Source organism: Oryzias latipes, chromosome 20, assembly GCF_053564925.1.
Source record: "Oryzias latipes strain Hd-rR chromosome 20, Olatipes_Hd-rR_3.1".
NCBI classification, from domain to species: Eukaryota; Metazoa; Chordata; class Actinopteri; order Beloniformes; family Adrianichthyidae; genus Oryzias; species Oryzias latipes.
Genome location: NC_136256.1, coordinates 3,071,341 through 3,083,554, shown reverse-complemented (window position 1 = coordinate 3,083,554; position 12,214 = coordinate 3,071,341). Strand labels below are relative to the sequence as shown.

Genomic DNA, 12,214 nt, shown 5'->3' with positions numbered 1-12,214 from the left:
TTTCTGCCAATCATCTAATCTTGGCTTTGCAAATTAAAGTTGCAACACTAAGTTTTTTCACTTATTAAATACACTTTTATATGAAATAAATGTTTAACACATTTACAGCATTTCTGAAAGAAGAATGAAAAAGTTCCACAGTCCAGCAGTTTGAACTCTTATTTGGCTGATTACTGTGGAATATTTAGTCTCTGTGCTCACCTACCAAACAGGTGAACGGGTAAATATGCCATGTGAGCACACACTGAAAAAAATGCAGCCTCAGACCAACGTAGACGTGTCGTCTGTGATGCCGCTCTGGCTCCGATAGAGCCTCTGTGGAGGAATGTCAGCGATATCGGCTCTTAGTGCGTCATTTCTGCCTCACAACAGCAATCCGTTTAGAACAATCCAGATGAAGGTCGCTGTTCGCCAGAATGACAAAAGCGTGTTGCTTTAGTGGTCACTGACTAGTAATCCTACAATCCATTCAGTACGGCCAACACTTCCACCACATTAAAAACATTTGCAGCCAAACCAAACCAACTTTACAATCAACCAAATATTGTGACAAAATGTGTTTTTCCTCGAGCCCCCTCAACCCTTCTTCAAGACCAAGAGTGCATTTAGCTTTTCTATCCTTCAGCGGACAGGAAGGAAGTTTGATCAAACTTTCCTCACAGCAGATCCCAATTTAGCTCAGAGAAATGGATCTTAGATGTTTGGACGATGCATCTGCCGTGAACAAAGACTGCCGTTTTGAATCCAGGACAGATTTCAGGGGAACTCTCTTCAGGCAGTTGGATGATACAAACCCCCCACACAGGAACTCCCATTACAAAGTTAGCTTCAAGTCAAATTTCCTTTTGGCTGTGGGTCAAACTACAGTTAGCGGTGCATCAGTGGCGTTCATTGGTTCTCTTCTGTGATTGGAGAATGAGGACACGGTGTGTGGAAAGCAGTTTAAAACCGTTTATTGTCTTTCATGTGTGGGCAGCACCAGCACACCTGATGGTGCACGAGTCCATTCTGAGCTGCAGCAGCTCAGTCTTAAACAGCTCTGCTCATGAAACTGAACAGAACCCGTTTTGGCACCGTACCACCCCTAAATCCCAAATGATCCCAGCAGTTTGTTCCTAAAGAAACGGATCGCAGATTGAAGAGACAAGCCTGCCGTGTCGGTCACATCACGCCACAGCGTGAAGAGGTTTGGATGACCGGAGCGGATCCGGCCGTTTTCCCGGCCGTTAGGAGCAGCTGATGTTCTCCAGGTGTTGCTCCTCTGCCGCCATGGCCGCCGCCTGCAGCGCCTCGGTTTCACTCTGCAAAGGGTTGAGCTGCTTCCGGTCGCTGTGCATGTTGTTTTCATGACGCTTCAGATCTGACGCCTGGAAGGACAGAGGCACGGTGAGCTCAGCGGCTGGGCCTTCTGGGTGTCCGTCGGGGCTCAGGTGCAGCTTACCTTAGCAAAGGCCTTGGTGCAGGACGGACAGACGAAGGGTTTTTCTCCTCTGTGTCTCCTCTCGTGGTCCTTCAGGTGGGACTTGTGTTTAAAAGCCTGCAGACAGACAGGTTAGGACAAGCACCGGAAAGAGGCGGACAGGGGAACGCTTGGTGAGCCTACCTTCTCACACATCTGGCAAGCAAATGGCCTCTCGTTGCTGTGAACCCTTTCGTGTTTCTTCAGGTCTGGAGCACGAATAAACGATTTCCCACAAACGTCACACCTGTAGGGTTTAAAGCCTGTGTGGATCTTCAGGTGTTCTGGAACACACGGGTAAGGGTACAGCCAAAAGCAACCTTAGTTGAGGTGCAAAGGGGCCGCTCAGGTACTCGGTGACATTTACCTTTTAGGTGAGCGTGGGTAGTGAAGGCTTTGGTACAGATCTCGCAGGTGAAGGGCCGCTCTGCTGAATGAAGCTTCTCGTGTTTCCTGATGACACAGATTGGGGGCAAATGTGGGCCTGCATGCCAGTGGGACCTTCCACCAATGATCAGGTGAGCACGTACCTGAGCCTGCTCTCATCCAGGAAAGTCTTTCCGCACACCTGGCAGGCGAGCTGCTCTCGGTGTCCGTACAGCAGGTACTCGAACTTCATGTCACCAGCCGCCGTGGACCAGCCAGGCGCCTGTTCATCCTTCACGTCACCTATGCTGTCTGCAAACGCCAGAGTCTGGGTGGCGTGATGCTCCGTTCCCAGATCCTTAGGCTCCGTCTCCATCTCTGACACCACATCCTGGTCATAGCAGGACACCTGGAGGACGGGGGTGGAGAGCAGCATGATGTCTGCAGCACACACTGATGCTGTACGGACCACCCAACCCACAGGTGGAGGGGCGGTTGGAGAGCAAATTCAATTTCAACAAGTATAAACCACAACCAATGCACAAACAACACGTTCAATTATGGTACATGTATGTAAACAGACACCCATCTATAGATAAACGCGTGCACACGTGTACAAAATATACTTTTACCTTTTTTCAATATGAATGTGAATATTATCAGATACACATTCACATAGTTTTTTCTTTTTTAAAAAGGGATCAAGAAGGGAATATAAGAAAAAGAAAACGTATTTATTCCCCCACACATTCATAAGTTAATATGCTACACTATATTACCAAAAGTATTGGTTACCCATCCAGGTGACCAGAATCAGGTGTCCTAATCATCTGGTCTGACCCCAGGTGTGGAAAATCATCAATCAGACGTGCAGACTGTTTTTTTACAAACATTTGTGACAGAATGGGCCGCTCTCAGTGAATTCCAGCGTGGAACTGTCATGGAACGCTAACTGTACAACAAATCCAGAGGTGAAATGTCTTTACTCTTCCACTGTCAGCTCTATCAGAACAACATGGAACAACAGTAACTCAGCCACTAAGTGGTGACCACTAAACTGATGGAGAGGGGTCAGCGGATGCTGAAGAACAAAGAGGTCACAGACTTTCTGCAGTCAATGGCTGCAGAGCTCCAAACGTCACGTGACCTTCAGATCAGCCCAAGTTCAGCACGCAGAGAGCTTCATGGAATGGGTTTCCATGGTAGAGCAGCTGCACAGGACTGTGCACCAATGACCAAACCGAGGTCCTTAGCCCTTGTGCTATCCTATGACCCCCCCTTCCATTGACGTGTTCTCCCTACCATGACAAAGGTGGATAAAGGTGGAAAGATTTCATGTAATCCATGGACACCAGTGAAGATCACAAATCATTGAAGAAAAAAGGTTCAGAGCACTGTCTAGTGGGTCTAGATGACCCCACTCCCAATGTTAAAGTGCATAGGATAGCACAAGGGTTACACAACGATTGTTAAAACTGTACAACTTCAAGCTAATTTTTTCAGCTGTTTTCACTAATTGAATCAACATAAGCCGTGAAGTGTTTGAAATCAATCACCTTTTCAGAAGTTGTAACTGTCAAGCTGGTGATGAAGCACAACTGGTTAATTCATGTATTGGTAAGGCATACTGCAACAAAAAAGTTGCATTTCTAAAGCTGTATAGTCTTCAGAATTTGGACCAGAACTGGAGAAACCAATCATAAAATTTGTTTTACTTTCTCTAGTCTTTTCACTGAATAGCTGCACTTTCTTCACAATTTAGTTCAACACTGTTTTTGAAATAAATTGTCGTGATCAAAGGAAAGCTGCTTTCGCAGTGTTTCTGTGACATAACGTAAAGCAAAATTCTGAAACTTGCATTGCAGGATTTTTAAAATTATTTATTGGTCTGCTACTGCTACAAATAAGTATTTGAACCCCGTCTGTCAGCTAGAATTCTGACCCTCAGAGACCTGTTAGTCCACCTTTAAATAGTCCACCTCCACTCCACTTATTCTCCTAAATCAGAAGCACCTGTTTGAGGTGGTTAGCTGGATAAAGACACCTGTCCACCCCATACAACCAGTAAGACTCCAACTACTAACATGGTCCAGACCAAAGAGCTGTCCAAAGACACCAGAGACCAAACTGTAGAAAAACGACAGTTTTTGTGAGATTAAGGCCCAAATGCATTTTGTTCTACATCTGACCACATGGTGGTGCTTTTGAGCCAGCTTTGATACAGCTTGGGAAGACAATTCTGAAGTTATTGCTATAACATTACCTTAAGTAGTTTTTAAATTATATTTTGTCCTATTGATTTTCTATGGGGGTACAGGGGTTAGGGCGTCACAGCAAGAAGGTTCAAGTCCCAGCTATGACCCTTGTGTGTGGAGTTTACATGTTCTCCCCGTGCATGTATGGTTTCTCTCCAGGGACTTGGGCTTCCTCCCACCAACCAAATACATCCTTCATGTGTTCATTCATTCCTCTAAATGGTCCCTAGGTGGGAATGTGAGTGCATGGGAGTGGGATTGTGGCCCTGCAACAGACTGGCGACCCGTCCAGGAAGAGCCCTTGCCTTGCCCAACAGTGGTCGTGTTAGGCCCCAGCAGCCCCGTGACCCCGAAAGGGATAAAACAAGTTCAGAAAATAAATAAATAAACTATATGACAAAGTACCAAAAGTAACTGCACACTATTCCCTGTAGAGCTTTACAAACGACAAGTGATCTTAAGGTTTCTTTCAAATAGTGACGGAATAAACTATGATCATAAGGTTTCAGAAAGAGCTGGGACAACAAACTGGCTGCTTTCAATAGTCAGACAGCGACGATGCTCTCAGGTTGGGGCTAATCCTGCTAACATCTTGTATTTCAGAGGATCAGCACGGCCAGCGGTGACGGCAAACATTACTGTTATCCGCACTTCACCTGCGCCGTGGATACGGAAAACATCCGTCGAGTCTTCAATGACTGCCGGGACATCATCCAGAGAATGCACCTACGGCAGTATGAGCTCCTCTGATTGGCTGCTGCATCTAGAGGCTATAGTAAAACTTGTGGTATGTCATCAGGGCTGATAGGTGATCAATGCAGGTAGATTTTCACGTTCTTGATGTGATCAGTTACATTTATAAATTTGGGGCACCGGTTTGACGGTTTGTGCTATCTTAGATGACCCCCCCCCCCCCCCCCTTCCATTGACGTGTTCCCCCTACCATGACAAAGGTGGATAAAGGTGGAAAGATTTCATGTAATCCATGGACACCAGTGAAGATCACAAATCATTGAAGAAAAAAGGTTCAGAGCACTGTCTAGTGGGTCTAGATGACCCAACTCCCAACGTTAAAGTGCCTAGGATAGCCTAGGATAGCCTAGGATAGCACAAGGGTTCCAGAAAACATCTTTAACGGACACATCGCCCAAAAGTTGCAGAACACCAGAAACTGGAAGCCGCCACGCCCCTGGAGCAGTTCATGTCTACAAACCGCCTCAGATACAGAACGAACTAAAAGGCTCAATGATGAGATGGAAATGAGACACAGCTGTATGTACCTTATGCACATCCTCATTGGTTAATTCCTTCAGGATGGCCTCCTGAACACGCAGTGCTGCACTCGGAGACTTGTCTAGCTCCTGACTGGCCGATGTGTCTTCAAGTTCGTCCCCTGAAGGTGTGTCATCCTGCTCATCCAGAACCTGAACGCAGACGTAAACCCAGTCAGACCTGAGCCAGAACCTGAGAGATTAAAGATCGCTGTTCTCGTACCTCTGAATCGGCAGCCAGCTGAGCTTCAGGCGGCAGCGCCATCTTCACTATGTCAAATGGAAACTTGTCCTTTTCTTCTGAAGAAACGTCTCGTTTCTACGTAAAAACAGGCAAACGGTCATCCTGGCAAGAGCGCCAGTCCCCTGTGGTACTCACCTGTGTTGGTGTCTAAGGGTGAAGTGAGTCCCCTGTGATGGGAGTTACCTGTGAGCACAGCTTGTCCAGGAAGCGGATGCCAAGGATCTGTCCTGAAGACATCATCAGGTTGACGTCTCTCTTCTTGACGGAGATCCTGGCTGTGTACATGTAGTTCAGCACCTCTTCAAAGATATCTGAGCGGATGAAGTCTATCTCAATCACTGAGGAATTGTCCACCTGAGGGCAGACTGCAGAGGTGAGCTCTGTGGACAGTCATGGGCGGGTCGTACGGAGGCGGTAGAGCAGGGGTCGGGAACCTTTTTTGCCGAGAGAGCCATAAACGCCACATATTTTTAAATGTAATTTCGAAAGAGCCATACATTAATGTAGTGTCCCTTTCCCACACTGAGGCACGGAGACTTAACCTCTTTTAAGGTTCTTTATTCTGGTTACTGTAAACCGCAACAAACGCCGTTCAATTAATTCAGCAGCTCCTGAATCTCTCCCGCCGAGACGAGAGCGCTTCTCCCTACTTCATATTCACCTGCTCCCGCCCTCCCATTACCCTTATTTGGCCCATAGCTGAACCCCATTGGTCCAAATTACCTAACAACAGGCTGAGTGACAGAACTGAGGGCCAATCAGATCTCTGCATGATGCGTTCCAGAATTCCAGAACTTATAACGCGGCCTAACAGCCAAGTTAAACTCAGACCGCGACAATATGTTTAAAACTAAATATACAAGTGAATGTGTGTATTTGATGTAATTTCAACATTTATAAAGCACAATAAGTCTGTGGATTCTTTTTAATAACAGTTATGCTGTTGCTAATAAATATGAGTATTTCTCGTGGTAGTTCTGCTGATGGTTTAGTCTGGTTGATACGTGGTGAGTTTCTGCTTCATGTCTGACTGTTCTGTAGATGTGACAAAGACTGCTCACATGCAGACGGGGAGCCAAACACTCACTCACACGCCACAGTGAGTGACGAGCAGCGGGTTTTACGTTTTTACAATCCCTGCGCGATTCACCTGCTGCCTGTCCCCACTACCCCAACCCCCCCCCCCCCCCCCCCCCCCCCCCCCCACCCTCTGCTTTCTCCCTCACACATCCCGTCCCCGCAACTGCGCGCTCTTTCTCAGAGACGGGAGCGCGCAGTTTTAGCCACGGCAATTCACAGGTTTCCAGCTGGTACAAACTCTGTGAAATAATAGATAATAGTAACTGATAGCGCTGGCGCAGATTTCTCTCTCTAAGCACCGCTACTACTGCGCGCCTCTGGCATCGCATCGCGCCGAGGACTGGTCTAATGAAAAAAAAAAGTATAATTAAAGATTTGTCTGCGAGCCACATGTGACCATCAAAAGAGCCATATATGGCTCGCGAGCCATAGGTTCCCGACCCCTGCGGTAGAGCATACCTCGTGTTTCTTGAATAGCTTCTTAAAGTAGTTGGAGCAAGCAGCAAGCACGCAGCGATGCGCCCGGAACTTGACGTCCTCAACAACCACGGCAATGTCGCAGTGCTCCCCCTCCAGCCGCTGCTCGTTCAACAGTTTCAGGAAGATGCTCTTGTGTTCCTCGTCCACGTACTTCACCGTCTCTGCCATCTGCAGAACACAGCAGGTGTTCACAGGCCAGGTAGAAGGAAGGGTTCACAGCGGGGCTCAGCTGGTAAAGAAAGACGCCGCTGGCGTTTGGCGTTACTGCTGGCTGTGGCTGGAATCCACATCCCATCCGGAGACGTGTAAAGCTCAGGACTGAACCGAGAAGATCAACAATACCTCATTTGTTTAACCCCAAACCTGAAGGGAGGGGGTAGGGGGCTGCATGTCCTCAGAAACAACAGGAACCTCCATGAGGAGCTCTGTCTGTTCACGAGAACACTGCTGTGAGCTCGACCTCCGTCCAGTGGAGGAGGCTTCATTTAGCAGAAATGAGCTTTGGAAACCATGAAACCTCTTCATGTCTGAAGATGAAGGCACGAGGCCGGGGGTCCGCAGGACCACCTCATCATTTCAAAGCCTGGAGCTCACTGACAGTTTTACGCTACTAGAGACACAAATGGACTTTAAAAAAAATGCTGTCCTTATTCCAGCAAATGAAACCATGTGTCATGTTTCTGAATGACAGATGTTTGCAGAAGCACATCTGGGGTCCCTGACAGACCACGCCCACTGGACGCGATCTTATAAGTCCAGCTTTTCTGACCCGGACCTCCCTCCAACACACACAGCTGGACCTCCAGGTGAGGCAGGGGGCTTCCTCTTCCTGCAGCCCCTGCCTCTTAACCGAAGAGCATCAGCGGCAGCCCGCCGTCATCCCTGGAGGGTCGGTCCGGTTCCGGTTCGGTCGCACAGGTGAGCGAGGCTCATGGTATGAGCTGCGTGGTTCTTTCTGCGTGGCGCGTGCACTAAAGGAACAGAAGGACCTGTGTGCGCGTGCACACGGAACACTCATGCGCCTCTCTTTCTACGGCCACGCGCCAAGGCGCGTGCACAGCACCTGATCCAGAGGAAACGAGCGGACGGTTGGAAGCCGCGCGGAAGCGGCTTTCTACAGAGACCCAGGCTCAGATTCTGTAGGAACGAGCCATGCTGGGCCGAACCAACACCAGAGGGGCTTCGGTTATCTTCGGCTGTAAAGAACTGGGCCGAACTTGCAGCCTCGGAACCCTCGATGAGGAGCATTTCGGTCATGAAGTTGCTTGGCCAATGCCGCGCGAAGCGGGTCACGATGGAACCAGAACTCCGGGGGGGGGGGATTCGGGAGAATTAGAACCGGGACCACTCGGCCGGTGTAGGGAACCCGTGTACCGGAGCGCGCGGCAGTAGGTTTGTTAGTAAATGGCGGCCTGCTGCACAAAATGGCGTTTTCCTGAGAAAGGAGCGAACAGCTGAGGCCGCAGCCGAACACAGCCGCGCGGCCGGGAACAGCCGCGCGCTGGCTCCGCCGTCCTCCTCGCGGACCCGCAGGCACGTGAGCGGCGGCCACGAGACAGAGCCCGAGCAGAGCATGAACGGATCGAGAGCGCGCAGAGATTCGCGCCGAGCCCGCGGGTTGACGAGGCGCGGGGCCGAGGCTCGTGCTCTTACCGTAAGCCGGGCTGCGGGGTTTGTGGCTCCCGAGCGGACCGGACCGGACCGAGCCGGACGATGGGTCCAGTTTGTTCTTGTTGTTGTTTATGGGGACGAGGACGAGCACAGAAGGAGGCCGCGCTTTGCGCCTGCTCGCACACACTGCGACTGTACGGAGGCAGCGCGCCAAACGTCCAGCGTGTGCGCATGCGCACTAGCAGCTCCTAGCAGGCCGCCGGGATCCCCGCAATGTGGCTCTAGTTTGGGGCTGAGGGCCGACGTAGGACCGAATGGTTATCTGCAGCTGTCTTCAGAACCGAGCCTCGACAGAGGACCTGACCCAGCTGAATTCTGCTGGGCGGACGGTACCAGGATCGGGTTTGTGGCTCCTTAGCTTGTTTGGGTTCTTCTGTAGAGGCTCGGTTCTGAACATCATGGGCTCCTCCTGGCTGTTGTTGGCAGAGACTATCAGAATCAGGTCCAAATTCCCTGATGATCGGGTCAAAACAGCAAACCAGATTACATCATAATAATTGGTGTCTGGGGGAAACGTATACAGACCAGGAATATCCTAACCTAATCTGTCAGATTATTAGTTTGATGTCAAATTATTGATGATCAACAGTCTGTTGAGATGACCAATAATCTGTGTGGGAGAATCTGTATTACGTGGAAAATACCCTCATGGTGCAGAAAAAGTGTAGTTTTACTCTGAACCTTATGCTGTCTGCAAAGCCCAGACTAGAATAACCCCTGAAAGTTGTTGTCTGAACCTGCATTACTCTGAAATAAATGGAATTCGGGTTTTAATTGGACTGTAGTTTTTTCTTTCAGTGATGAAAGTCTTCCGGGAATTCCCGGAAATCCGGGTTTTTGAGCAAACCGAACGTACTTTCCGGGAAATAAAGACCTGATCTCTACGGACAAATCGCTTTCCGGATTAAAAAATGGTCTGAAATCAGCTAATTTTAGCTTTATTTTCTATATTTCTCCGCAGATCGCTTCCTCTATGGTCGTGGCCATCTCTCGTCTTCCCGGCCTAATTGACCAATGACGGGACGTTTTAGTTGCTTTCGGATGCGTCGACGGGTCTGATTGGCTCTGTCTGCCCCACGTGGTCAGCGTGACTTGCTTCCCTAGAGACCAAAACTGGCGGACCCACGCTAAACTTTCACAAACACATCTGAAGAGTTTGCGATCAAATTTGTGTTAAAATAATGGCGGGCATCGTCATTATTGAGCGTGGTCACGACCTCAGTTGTGAGAAGACGATAAAAAACAAATTGAAGTGGTCTTGGCTGGAAAAAAAAGATTTTTAAGGTAGTGTAGGTCAAATACTTTTTTGTGTAAAATAATCTCAAAACCACATTTTGAAATAATTTCAATTTTAGTTTTGAGTTTCAGTTTTTATTTTGAATACATTTCTCTAATTTATTTGTATTTCCTAATTACCATGATTTAGTTCAGTATAGTTGACATTAATTATAAGTATTTGATGGTTTGGACCCGCACTCCCTTAAAAAATAATGTTTACAATGTTTAGCTTAGTTTGTATGTTTGTTTTGATATTTCCCAGATTACTTAGTATTGGTGTTAAAGAATTGATGTATTATGTTATAGAATTATAGTTTAAAGCAGATCCCATATTTTGATGTAATTATAGTTTGAGAAAACAGTGCAAGTGGATGTTGTACATCAGTCATTTCTAAAGCAGAAATAATGTATAAATAACTGAGGTATTTTCATAGAATATCATAGTTACTGGTGTTCTTTTTGCCATTTGGGGCTTTGATGTTACTATATTTTAGCAATTGTATGTTTTCCAGCTTTAAGGAAAAGCGTAGATTGTAGGATTGTGTTACTTTGAGCAATTTTCCAAATTCTTTTTTAGGACCAGCAAGTCCTTAATGGAGAGTCAAACTAGGGGTTTGAATGACAAATCATGATGCTCTAATTAGTCTTAGTTTCTAGCTAGCTGCCAGAATGCACCAGAATGCATCTAAGACCACGTATTTTTCCAAAATTTCGCTCTGTGCCCGCCATATCGCTCAAAGAAAAGTTCAGGGATTTTTTCCATGCCTGACTTTCATCACTGTTCTTTCAGGACTCTGATGAAAATCATGTTTCTTAACATTATCTTGTGGCATTTTTCTGATGATGGAAGTTTTTTCAAAGAAAATTAAGATTCATTCATTTATTTTTTTGTTCCTTTCATGAAAATTGTTGAATGCCAAATATGTTTACATGATCTTTGTACATTACTGAACATTTTCATGATTGGAAAGGAGCAGAAGTGGAGAATACATTTAATGTATTCCCCCTTTTAAACATTGCATAATTTCTCACACCATCCATCACATGTGCTCAGATTTCACCAAATACAGTTCAAATAAACCCATATTTCAGTAAATTCATTTTATTCCTTTAGTACTTACATTCCATTTAATAGTCAAGTTTGTTTTGTTTTATACGTTCATTTAAATTGAATATTTTGACAACCTTTTAACTCATCCTCCAGGGAAGATTAAGATTGCGTTTCCGAAATTTCGTCATTATAAGCCCCGATATTAATTTCTCTATTCTCGCTGAAGAGGAGAGGTCTGTGTGGCTATTTGTGTGCACGGGGGGCGGGGCTGTTGTTCAGACAGTACGCGGCGTGTGCACACAAACGTTGCATAATCAGGAAATAAAACACTTTTTTCGTAATTTGTTATTTCTTTATTTTTCGGCCTCAAAAAGTATCGATAAGCAGTATCAATAAGAGTAGTATTATCGTTAAAACCTTAACGATACCCATTCCTACACTCAAGTGACAATGTCCGCAGACTCATTAACATAAGACTTTGCCACCATTAAAAAACCCGGAAATGACCATATTGAACACTAATGCAGAGCAAAGACTCGAATCCAGTCAAATCAGGCAATATCAAAGATCTAGGTATTCCTTTCTTCCCCAAATTATCAGAACTGGTGAGGCCAAATTACACCTATTTACTGAAAAGCATGCAGGACGATCTAACCCGCTGGACCTGCCTCTGTCCCTTATGGGCAAGGTAGCCACGGTTAAAATGTAAATCCTACCCAAAGTTAATTACCAGTATATCTTCTCAATGATTCCCACACAACTGCCACTAAAATGGTTCAAAACATTAGACTCATCCATATCAAGCTTTTTATGGAACAATAAACCTGCAAGAATTAGTCTAAAAACTTTAAAATCTGCACAGAATTGCCTAAATTCACAAGTACTTTCTTGCAAATAGATTACAATACATCTTAAAATGGTTAAAAAATAATCTAGACACTAACTCATGATTAGACTTGGAACAGGCATTATGTGGAAAGATCAACCTGTCAGATATACCATTTATTAGCCAAACAGTTAAAAAACAGTTTTGTTTCCAAAGTATTAATATAAACGCCA

General features: G+C 46.3%; 1 protein-coding gene across 3 annotated transcripts; it reads right to left on the bottom strand.

Annotated features, from left to right (window-relative positions):
* Positions 1–931: 931 nt before the first annotated feature.
* On the bottom strand, positions 932–9,039 carry zbtb14 (zinc finger and BTB domain containing 14). Of its 3 annotated transcripts, none has more exons than XM_023950216.2 (10): positions 8,809–9,039; positions 7,135–7,323; positions 5,779–5,949; positions 5,575–5,670; positions 5,361–5,504; positions 1,990–2,234; positions 1,827–1,912; positions 1,604–1,743; positions 1,442–1,537; positions 932–1,367 (listed from the first exon to the last, which is right to left on the bottom strand). In XM_023950216.2, the coding sequence occupies exons 2-10, from the start codon at positions 7,321–7,323 to the stop codon at positions 1,227–1,229; spliced, it is 1,308 nt and encodes a 435-aa protein (XP_023805984.1). In that variant the 5' UTR covers positions 8,809–9,039; the 3' UTR covers positions 932–1,226. The 3 variants fall into 3 exon arrangements, with proteins under 3 accessions (XP_023805984.1, XP_023805985.1, XP_078794945.1); XM_023950217.2 differs by having other exon boundaries at positions 5,779–5,906; positions 8,809–9,015; XM_078938819.1 differs by having other exon boundaries at positions 5,779–5,960; positions 8,809–8,991.
* Positions 9,040–12,214: the final 3,175 nt, after the last annotated feature.

Bases quoted from the DNA above. Each gene is read 5' to 3' on its own strand.
- zbtb14 (XM_023950216.2), bottom strand. From the start codon at position 7,323: ATGGCAGAGACGGTGAAGTACGTGGACGAGGAACACAAGAGCATCTTC. The intron at 1,744-1,826 runs GTAAATGTCACC...CGTGTGTTCCAG, and splicing joins TACCCACGCTCACCTAAAAG to AACACCTGAAGATCCACACA. The intron at 1,368-1,441 runs GTAAGCTGCACC...CTGTCCTTCCAG, and splicing joins GCACCAAGGCCTTTGCTAAG to GCGTCAGATCTGAAGCGTCA.